Genomic DNA, 12,236 nt, shown 5'->3' with positions numbered 1-12,236 from the left:
TATAATGGACAATGAAAAATAAAATATACCCCGTCCTCTACAGTATGTCCACATTTTATTTTTCCGGCACATTATGAACCTAAGTTAATGCATCGCCAAAACAACCTCAGACAAATTTAACAGATAATGACTACAGTGCAATCAAATTCTATGGACTGTTTCATATAAAACTTTTTAATGACAAATTATATAAGAAACAACCAACCTTTGAAATATGTACTCGTTTAGCGTTTACTCTTAAAAGGACCGCACAAAAATAAGTAAGGTCCTTCTTTTGAGAACTTCTTTCCTATTAAAAGAAACAAGACTGAATGTAGACAAACAAAATCAAATTCTAATAATACAGATTCTAACGCAAACATGTTTATCCTACTTGCACACCAACTTCTATAACGTATATTTTTATTGTTCTCTGAGTTTATACAAGAATGAACACAATTTCGAGATTGAATGTCAAAGTCACTCAATGCCTCTCACGTAGTACGGTTAGCCACCACTGATTCATAAGTGGGTAAATATGAAGCTGGTGATTGCGACGGCTGGTTAATAAATGATTCAGATGATTCTATTGAGACTGTCGATACAGATGATAAAGAAGATGTAGAGCTTGATGTCACTGAATACGTATAGGAATACCCTGCCGATTGACTAAACAGTCGATCAGTTTGACTTCCCTCAGTATATAACGGCGGGGGAGTCCGCTCGCATACAGGTTCCTCGTCGTTAATTAATTCATCATATGATGGTAATTTACCAGAATTTGTATCTATTTCGGAATAGGCTGGGGGTTTAACGGGTTCCGATGGATGCATATTTTCAGAGCTAGTGAATTCATTGTTCCTCTCTCTTTGTCCACTGCTGGTTGCCCACACACAGGATTGACTCCTTTCGGTACCCGAGTGTCCCGTTGTCTCACTATCCGGATCCACTACCGATCGATGATGGTTTCGAAGACGTTTATGAAATCTTTTATAACAACAGCTCAGCATCATTGCTATTACAGTGACGACAATAACGATCGATAGCACTGTTTTCCAGCTATTGTCTGCAAGTAAGAAACTCAATCTTAAACTTCTGTAAGTCATTCTATGAAAGGTATGCATATAGTTGTACAATGTAGCAAAGAAAAGAGATTTGTTATATATCAATGCCCCAGGTTAGATACGAGTAACATCATTTTTATTGAGGGTTCTAACCCTATGTCTTCCAAACGCATAGCAGCTGTTAATATCACCTTTTGAAAAAAATTAAGGTAAATATAATTGAGCCAAATAACTCATTAAACTGCATTATACAGCTGTTTCGTCCATCTGGGTTGCTAATGGCGGAGGAGACGACTGAGGAAAATAAAAAAAAAGGATCTTTTAACTTTTGGCCCGATGACCCCAAGGACAGAAACATTTTTAATTTCATTTTTTATTTCTAATCCCCAAGATAGAATCCATAGGCAGTTGATTGTGACATGCCCATCTGGCCTTACTATCACGGATGATACCAAATGTTCAGTACAGTTATACTGTATGTGTAATCGACAAATAGACAGGCTCCATGGATCCTAAGTGATTTCTTTTAAAAAATTATGGGTATAGTGCACCACACCATCTAGATTTTTAATTTTCTGTCGATCACTTCGAATTTTCTTCATTTGCATCCTGGTCTTCAACACTTCAACCCTTAGCATCACTGACGAAACAGTTGTTTAATGTCATTTAATTAATGTCCTGGCTCTAATTTATCTAGCTCTAAATTTGTATTAAAAGATGATATTCACTTTTGTATTTTTTGTACAATCTTGTATCGAGTGTTCTGATCCAGGTCTGCTAATAATGCGACAATGTAATGTCTCCTCACACATATCTAATACATCACTATGAAATTGACGACACGTGGTAGGTGTTTAACACAACCTCATACCAAATCAATTAGTGGATACACGTGCTTTTGAAGTAAGTAAGAACGTTACTTTTATATCTGAGCAATCTTTATTAGCCTCATTAATTAGCTACTTACCCTCTTCCTCCAGCTGGTAGTATTTCAGTTTAAATCCAACATCTGTCTCAGACGAGTCTGTATAAAAACGTAGATAAACGTAATTGCTACTGCTTACGAAAGTCTGCGTCGATTTACAAAGCCTTCCCAGCGATTTGCTGTCGATATTATCACCTGTGACAAAAATGTCATTACATGATTTTTACACGAACAATTGATACATAACAGGTTGCTGCAATTGGTCAATAACTGACAAAAATGAACAGAACGACCATATGCAGACAGAAAATGACAATACCTCTGGTAATTGACTTATTAGACAAGAAAAGGAACATCATAATGCCAAATATAATGATATATTGTCTATACAACAATATTAATGTAATATAATCTGTATATGAAGGACACCGGGTTAACAGAACTGAAGTATAGCAAAGAGAGGACAGTTGAAATGAGCAGAACTGGATGTTTCACCATTGAAGATATTTCTGTCCTGAGATTTTATTATAATATACTTATATTTCTTTGTATGCTTATTTGGCATTTTATTCAACTTTACATAAGTATATAAATAGACCATCCTCCACAATCAGTAGTTTAGGGAAAGCGAAATTAAAAACAATGATTTAGAACTGACCGTCAAATATTTGTAGATAATCAACACAGCCCCCATTGTCTGTTTGTAGTGACATATGCTCGATATCGATCTGAATATTACCGTCGTGTAATGCTGAACTTATTTTCCATGTACAATCCATATTACTGAAAAAACAAAGAAAGGAGTCCAAACATTTCATTTTCAATAAGTAATGTTTATGATGAAGGTATGATAAGTTAATGTAATATCTGTAGACAGGGATATATACATCTTAGTGGTTGTCAGTCTATCGCTTACACGAGGGTTCACATATCCCTATCCATCGAGCAGACCATGTTTGATTGTTTTTCTCACATACTTACGTGTGAAGTCGTGAGATATGAAGTGCTGTTGTGTATCGTGATCATCGCGCCATCATTAGTGACGCATGAATCGTGTGTTGAAAGTAATGGTGTTATCCAGTCTTTTCCTAGCTCGTGTGAGAATAAGATAATCTTACACGGGTCTGTTGCTCATGACTTTCTCATTCTGCACGAGTTTGGCTTGTCAGCAGAATTCTTACCGAGTGCTGACTAGCAGAATTCTTACATAATGCTTGAGATATGACTACCTACTGAACAGACCTATGGTTAATTGGGTTTTTTTCACGTACCTATAAAGGTAACAAATTGGTAAGTTTTTGCGAAATTTATTCATCGCACCATAATTAATGCCCAATAAAAATGCCTCCCGATTGATGACGTTATTAATTTGGTACATGGTTGTATAGCGCTTGCCAGCTGTCTTTTACCTACCACGTTTGAGATAGAATTAACCCATCCCTTACAACAATGGGGTCACCATTTGAAGTATATGAGGAAGAGTTATCTCGCAGCTAGCAGAAATCGGACATTCTGTGGAATAGGTGATAAACGTATGGCTTTGATTATAATGCTTACTTCTGAAACGCATATTAAACAACAAAGAAAATGTCGACATATATGCATTGTCTTTATTCGATCACAAATAATTCGATACAGTATAGTGAAATAAGAACAAAAAAGAATTTACACAGAGAATCCCGAGAGAGTATATGGAGAATTAGACCAAATGTTCCGGAAGGAAGTTAATTCGCTTTATCGACGATACCAACCAGTAATTTTTTGTCAATCCAAGTACGTAATGTCATGTTCTCAAATGAGAACAATGTCTACAATAACGGAACCAACAGGCAAACTAACGATCATTAAACACGTCCAGCTTCATATCTTGATGTTTGGAACATACCGTAGAATTTTGAATCAATTACGGCATGTAAACACCTTAGACAATGACGCTTACGACAGGAAATGAAAGTGACTTCGGATGCAGAACTGTTGCCATCCAGAAATAGCTTTACCGATAAGGATAAGTATGGTAATTTGATTAATTGTTACATGTACTACAGCACCAGGTAGTTCATGTCCATTTAAAAGGAGAAAAATATTCTATAACTTTACACATATCAAATACTATTCAAACAAGCTATATTCCTTCGCACTGTAAAATAAATCGTCAGCACTTGTATGTTATAAAATCAGAGCCAAAATTTATCATATTACTATTAATGAATATATGTATAATAAGGTTTATAATGATGTACAAAACAATCAAATTATATCAACAGATTTTATGTTATTTAGATACAACTACATGGCTCAATTGATTCACTTTCGTTGTTTTGTTTATACTTACTTCGGGTAGGATCCATAGGAAGGCGAATATAAATTCGTTGCTTCCTGTGTTGCCACTAAATGCTGCGTAGTACAACTATTACACATAGCTGAAAAAAGAAATGGTAAATGTAAATAATTAGTACCATATCAATAATCATCAGATCATAAACATATTTACTGCCTTTACAGTTATGTACCTTGTAGAAAACATAGAAAATAACTGATGATAAACAAAAAAGAACCATATTAATCTGAATATATATTACAGAGAATTACAAATCACATGCATGGTTAACACTCTTTTTCATGTTGTCTACTCCTGACAGTATCTCGGTTTCGAAAACTGTGTTTTGATTGATTTCAGTATATATTTTTATAGGAGCTGTTGATGATAATATTAGATAGCACGGACAAACATGTATGTATGTATGTATGTATGTATGTATGTATGTATGTATGTATGTATGTATGTGTGGTATATAGGTATGTACCAAGGACACTCGTCACGCCAAACATACGTACGCTACCATTGTTAATATCAACGCCCTTTGTTGTCAGCTCTAATTGTTCTCAGCTGGTATTTACCGTTACATGACAAATTTTAAATGCCTTTTAAAGTAACAACTGATTCTTTTTTCTTTATTGCTATTCAGTTAAAACAGATGAAAATGATAATGTTTACGTAATAATGGTTTACCTTAATCAACATTCTTATGTACTGGCAGTTACCTTCCTATTTAAAACAACGCTAAGTTACATATAACTACTAAAGAAGTATCTTATATATTATGTAATTTTCCTACAAAGTGTAACGATAATCACAAAGCCCCCAAAGAAGTGTCAACAAAATGGTATTGAGAACCTAACATAAAATCCACTTAAATGTGATACTTAAAGAAATCTAATCTTGTCACTGTTTTACTCTATAGTGCAACATACTACAATTTCAGCTTAAACTTAAATCCTATAGACGAAGTATTTACCTTGCTATTTCGCTTGGGTATAAGTGTATGGATGGTATTGTCACAACTTTGATTATTAACTTCATGAGAACCGTCGACACCAGTTCAGTACACATGTGGAAAACGACTGGGTTGCATGATCATGGGGTATTTTATAAGTAATAAACCAATTTCGTGAAGTATTCGAAAAAGCATATAAATGAAATAGTATCACTAATTACAGGATTTAGTTTAAGCAATCTTTGCGATTATCCCAGCTTACCTCTAGAGATCATTACTACCACAGATACGAGAAGACGTTCCATAAACATAGGGAAGTCGACTCCAGCCATTTCTTACTGCAAATAAATACCAATTAATGCTTTATCCTTGCTGACAGGTCATTCTGTGGATATGATCTAGATTCACATGAGGTATCGACCACAGCACAGAAGAGGGAAGAGGATTACCTTCACGAAAACATTGATGTTATTTCCGTCGTAAAACCTTAGTATGGATTTCAGCGTTAATATATAATTTGTTCCTGTTCTGTCTATTAAATACTGTTCAAATGACAGTGACAGTTATACGACATCAATATTTCCTGTTCAGACTGCGAACAATAATAACTTGAGCAGATTTACACTATAATGTCCACTTTAGATAATTTGCATGTCGAATAAACCAATGTACAATCGGAGGTACATACAGGCGGACAGTTTTACACAAATATAACGTAAAGCTTTATGATCGACTGATTGAAACACGATTTCTGTTATTGATAGATTGCAAGTCTGAGCTAGTACATGTAGATTGACATATACACTTTACTTTCTTAATTCCTGCGATAAATCACACAACTACACGGAACTTTATTAGTACATTTGTATAAAGATGATGTTAAAACTCATGCTAGGAGACAAATATATTCTAGCAGATTATCAAGAAATCAACAAAACGCACAGCTAAGTCTAATGACAGTGATATATGCGGTACAAAGACAGGACATTTCGATTATTTGTATCATACGATAAAGGAAAAGATCTTACCTCTTCGAGAAAAGATGTCATTCCTTACAGCATTTGACGTTGCACCGTTAATGTCACAAAATATACCTGCTCTTAGTATTTCACTTCATTTTAAAAGGAGGTGATATTACGAAACTACAGCTAGTGACCTCGCTAATCACTGATATGGTTGAGTGGTTACAGTCATTTAGATGACCTGACCAACATACAACAGTTACTCCCAATACGCGCTGGTGTCATATACTGGTAACAAAAAGCCACGTAACTTTCAGACATAAATTGAAATAGGCATTAAGTTCAAATAATCTGTACTATATATTTATCTATACGCCTGTTTATTTTTCCTCTAATGGATTTGAATATATACAAAATAATAGTTGAAAGACATATATTGTCTTCATAAATAATGCTTTTGGGTTTCTTGAGGGGAAATCTAACTAGTCTTATCATTATCTCCGAATCTTTCCATTTAAATGTACCATTGAAAATTGTCGATGTGTGTCGATACAGTATATAGCCTTAGCTTGAATAGCGCCACTATGTGTTTAACTTAGGAGTACAAATACGACCGTGTATCATTATTATCTTCCACGTATGTTAATTTATATTAAAGTTTTATCAATTTTGATAGTAGTATAGATTGTGACGTATTTTAAAACTTATAACAGTATTCCGAACCGATTCATACAGAACAATGTTTTGAACTAGTATGCTCATAGGTATATAATATAATATGATATTAGACAGTATCATGCAGTTGTTTATCTTAAGTGTTTGGATATCAACAGGATAATATTATTTCGAAAAACATACAGTAACTCTATCAATTTTTGAGGAAATATGTATATTGAGGATATACGTGATTTGATTGTTTTGTTTTTTTGGCTGGGTATATCGACACATGAACAACCAGGATTATTTTGAGGCGATGTATATTTGAAATAAATGGTGGCTTCCTCACCGAACAAAATACTGCAGGTCCACCGCATGCTATCCAGAGTAATGAGGGTAAAGTATCTTGACTATGGACTCCACCATGACACATACAAACTTGTTGCTTATTTTCCTGAGAGATAAAAGCTACTACAGGTAGGAAGCGTCAGACCATACCTCGTCACCTGAGGTTATGGTGGCCAAATTGAAAGTGAGCGTGAATACAGACAAGGTGGATTTAAATGGTTGTAGTAAGTTGATATATAAAAGTAGCTGACGGCATATTTAGTTTATATTAGTTATATGTTATAGTGGTCAGTATTATTTCAAACGCATTTAAATGTGTTTATTTGACCGTGATGGACTGTCGTAAGTTCGACTGACCCAACCACACACTGTTGATGTTTATGCCTGACCGAGCAAGTCGGGCGACCGTTATAATAAGACACTGACAGTAAACATAACCTTAGTGCCATGCGTGAACATAACCGTAGTGCCACGAATAAACATAACCTTAATGCCACGAATGAACATAACCTTAGTGCCACGAATGAACATAACCTTAGTGCTACGCATGAACATAACCTTGGTGCCACGCATGGACATAACCTTGGTGCCACGAATAAACATAACCTTAGTGCCACGAATGAACATAACCTTAGTGCTACGCATGAACATAACCTTGGTGCCACGCATGGACATAACCTTAGTGCCACGAATAAACATAACCTTAGTGCCACGAATGAACATAACCTTAGTGCCACGAATGAACATAACCTTAGTGCTACGCATGAACATAACCTTGGTGCCACGCATGGACATAACCTTAGTGCCACGCATGAACATAACCTTATTGCCATGCATGAACATAACCTTAGTGCCACGAATGAACATAACCATAGTGCCACGCATGAACATAACCTTAGTGCCACGAATGAACATAACCTTAGTGCCACGAAGGAACATAACCTTAGTGCTACGCATGAACATAACCTTGGTGCCACGCATGGACATAACCTTATTGCCATGCATGAACATAACCTTATTGCCACGCATGAACATAACCTCAGTGCCACGAATGAACATAACCTTAGTGCTACGCATGAACATAACCTTGGTGCCACGCATGGACATAACCTTATTGCCATGCATGAACATAACCTTATTGCCATGCATGAACATAACCGTAGTGCTACGAGTAAACATAACCTTATTGCCACGAATGAACATAACCTTAGTGCCACGAATGAACATAACCTTAGTGCTACGCATGAACATAACCTTGGTGCCACGCATGGACATAACCTTGGTGCCACGAATAAACATAACCTTAGTGCCACGAATGAACATAACCTTAGTGCTACGCATGAACATAACCTTGGTGCCACGCATGGACATAACCTTAGTGCCACGAATAAACATAACCTTAGTGCCACGAATAAACATAACCTTAGTGCCACGAATGAACATAACCTTAGTGCTACGCATGAACATAACCTTGGTGCCACGCATGGACATAACCTTAGTGCCACGCATGAACATAACCTTATTGCCATGCATGAACATAACCTTAGTGCCACGAATGAACATAACCATAGTGCCACGCATGAACATAACCTTAGTGCCACGAATGAACATAACCTTAGTGCCACGAAGGAACATAACCTTAGTGCTACGCATGAACATAACCTTGGTGCCACGCATGGACATAACCTTATTGCCATGCATGAACATAACCTTATTGCCACGCATGAACATAACCTCAGTGCCACGAATGAACATAACCTTAGTGCTACGCATGAACATAACCTTGGTGCCACGCATGGACATAACCTTATTGCCATGCATGAACATAACCTTATTGCCATGCATGAACATAACCTTAGTGCCACGAATGAACATAACCTTATTGCCATGCATGAACATAACCTTAGTGCCACGAATGAATATAACCTTAGTGCTACGCATGAACATAACCTTAGTGCCACGAATGAACATAACCTTAGTGCCACGAATGAACATAACCTTATTGCCATGCATGAACATAACCTTAGTGCCACGAATGAATATAACCTTAGTGCTACGCATGAACATAACCTTGGTGCCACGCATGGACATAACCTTGGTGCCACGCATGAACATAACCTTAGTGCCACGCATGAACATAACCTTAGTGCCACACATATTTTTGACTTTTATCAAGTGCTGTCGATTGGAATATTTTGGTGTCACTTTAAAATTGTACATGGACATCATCCTTGTGTCATTCATAAGGAAAATCAATCCACGGAATTCCAGCAGTTAGAGATTGTCAGCGACCGGTTTTTCCTGAATTTAAAAGATGAGAAAATTATGATTACGTCGAGTAGAATACATATTAAGGAGATATCATCTCTAAACACCAGCGTTCTCAAAACGATACCACTCGAACGAGGGAAGACACTACCAAGGTAAAAAAAAGCCACAAAAACAATTAAATGTTCATAATCATGTTAATAAACAAAGTGAAAATTCCGACGAGAATAAGCGGGTATACGGTAGTTTGAATCGTAATAATCAAACTCATGTCAACCCCAATACGGAAAATAACAAGGCTAGAACAGTTAACAGTTCAATAAACAGATCTAGCTATATTACTCGAGAAGGAAATACATCTCTGCGTCTACTCTCTGACGTTCATAAATGACGGCAAAGGAAAAGGCGATGCGATTCTATCAGGTATACTTCAACCTTTTGATGTGCATCTTACTTAAACTAAAGTTTTTTTAAGGAACCTGCAGCCATTACACATTTCATACACAAGAAAGGATAGATGCCACTCTAGAGGACATCAACTATGATCTCAATCCCTCGGAATTTGAAACTAGGATTGGTGAGACGGCGTACAGGACCATTGAGCACGTAAACAACCAATCACCTGTATCAAACGAGACATCGAAAATATGTAAAATTATTTGACTGATGATGAAACCAAGAATTTAAAAGTAGGAAAAGAAGGGAAAGAAATGAAGTTTTGTTCACCATCCATGAATACATTAAGAAGAACCGGATCGACAATAAAGACAGACTCAACGAACATAAATATTATCTGAAGAACTCGGAGAGGAATGGTCAGAATTTAAGCCTATTTACTACCTCGGAAAAACAAGGACAAAGCAAGTAAAACAATAGCAAATCTCAAAGGATGACATAATTAAATAATGCTAGACTAACTACATGGAAAGGCCCTTTCGATCCTGAAAGATCGATACTATCCAAAGTCCAGAGCAGAAGATAAACACAAAGAGACTGGAATACAACCTGTGAATGGAAGAAAGACTGGCGTATGAAAATAAACAGTGAGAGGCGTCACATCTCCAAATCTCATTTTGTGATTTAAAGTATCATATCTTATATGTTCTAACTTCAAACAACCACTTAGCAAATTTGAAACAGACGTAACCTGTTAAACCCTACTAGTTCTACTAGTAACATGGTTTCCTAAGTTACAAGTTACAAAAAATAACATACTTTCAAAAAGAAGTCACACATTTTAACTGGTGTTATCACGTTACAGGTGAAACACGTCATTACGGAGGTCCTATCATGAAATTGGAAATGGACTTGTAATCAAAGTCGTAGTGTTCAATTTTGGCACTTAATTAAGCCTAAACATAACTACATCTGTATCATTCTAATTTATTGTATATGGTGACGTCAGATAGAATGAGCCATGGGTTTTTCTGTGGTACTTCTAGTGTGGATTTAGTTATACCTGTGCTCTTACGGTACAATAACCCCATTGATGTGAATTGAATGAGACATCGATACATGCCTGATCGCATGCTATGAATGCCTGATTTATGTTGTGAAGTGTTTCCAATATCTACAGTGTAATTAGCCACAAAACATCGGACATATTCCGAGTACATGACAAAAGAAACTGCTATTATTGATTGATATTGAAAGCAATATCGTTGGTTAAAGGAAACAAATAATCTATTATCAAATAATTTTCGGAGAAATTTTATTTCTAACTAAGTTTATCGAATTGAATAAAATTGCTAACATGGATGCATAATAAATATTATTTATACCGCTTCAGGTTTTTCTTGTGAAATATGTTCCAAAGTTACATGACATAAGGTCAAGGGGTGAGTGAACCACTTTCCATCCTGAAAAGCTACGTTTTCCTTTTCCTTATTATTTATGTTACTTAAGGGTCTATTTCTTTCTTTATTCAATTTCGTTTTATTATTTCAAAATCATGTATTGTCAATCTCTTACCCATACATGATGAATTTCATTATCTGTTTAGCATTGTGAATTTATACCGACCCCAATATCCCAATATAAATCATGTAGATAATTTATCATTGCATTATTCATAGCATTGAAAATAGCCACTTCGTTTCTATATTGTGATATATCTAGACATTCATCAATATAGTAAGTAGTACTCTAACAGTAAGTACACGTAGTAAATCAATAGATAAAGAAATCACATTAACGCATACGTCTTTAATGAGAAACTCACAGTTAGAACCGTTCTATATACAACACATTAATACAGCCATGTTATTTCGTTATATGAAAATTTGAAAATAAAAATACAACATAATTTTCCTCCACTTCATACATGTTTACTGTCAAAAATAATCTTAAAAATGGATTCCGTTTAACACAAAATGGATTAATGATCAAAGAAATTCAATTTACTGTGTCTCTGGCGAGTTAAAATGGTGAAAGTTTCATTCATCCTTCATAAAATTGGTATCTTTTCTATATTTTTTCTAGTATTCTTGACTCTCTATCATTGCCATTTTTCGTGCCGTCCCAATGCGTTCACCGATCTATTGGCATCAATTCATAAGTGTCTCTCTGACTTTACAAGAGTCAAGCATGCGAAAATAACACAGTTAACATGTGATAAATTTATCAACACTCCGAGTGAAAGCTGTTGATATAAATATTGTACATGATAGGAATATTCGGTAACTATTGTGATTATTAAGATGAATAAACAATCCACAATACGACAGAGGATAAATATTATCATTATGTCTTCAATATT

General features: G+C 35.6%; 1 protein-coding gene across 1 annotated transcript; it reads right to left on the bottom strand.

Moving 5' to 3' along the window:
• Nucleotides 1-473: 473 nt before the first annotated feature.
• On the bottom strand, nt 474-5,575 carry LOC132543174 (uncharacterized). Its single transcript, XM_060206644.1, has 5 exons — nt 5,506-5,575; nt 4,301-4,388; nt 2,627-2,751; nt 2,011-2,163; nt 474-1,045 (listed from the first exon to the last, which is right to left on the bottom strand). The coding sequence occupies exons 1-5, from the start codon at nt 5,573-5,575 to the stop codon at nt 474-476; spliced, it is 1,008 nt and encodes a 335-aa protein (XP_060062627.1).
• Between the last annotated feature and the right edge of the window lie 6,661 nt (nt 5,576-12,236).

The sequence above is a fragment of the Ylistrum balloti genome, unplaced genomic scaffold (assembly GCF_031769215.1).
Source record: "Ylistrum balloti isolate Yb309-2 unplaced genomic scaffold, AGI_CSIRO_Ybal_v1 Utg369742, whole genome shotgun sequence".
Lineage (NCBI taxonomy): Eukaryota > Metazoa > Mollusca > Bivalvia > Pectinida > Pectinidae > Ylistrum > Ylistrum balloti.
The sequence above is the reverse complement of the archived record's forward strand: the minus strand, read 5'-3'. Positions and strand labels throughout refer to the sequence as shown.

Bases quoted from the DNA above. Each gene is read 5' to 3' on its own strand.
- LOC132543174 (XM_060206644.1), bottom strand. From the start codon at position 5,575: ATGGCTGGAGTCGACTTCCCTATGTTTATGGAACGTCTTCTCGTATCT. The intron at 2,752-4,300 runs GTAAGTATAAAC...TTGTTTTTTCAG, and splicing joins TCCTATGGATCCTACCCGAA to TAATATGGATTGTACATGGA. The intron at 1,046-2,010 runs GTAAGTAGCTAA...TCTTACTTGCAG, and splicing joins CTACCAGCTGGAGGAAGAGG to ACAATAGCTGGAAAACAGTG.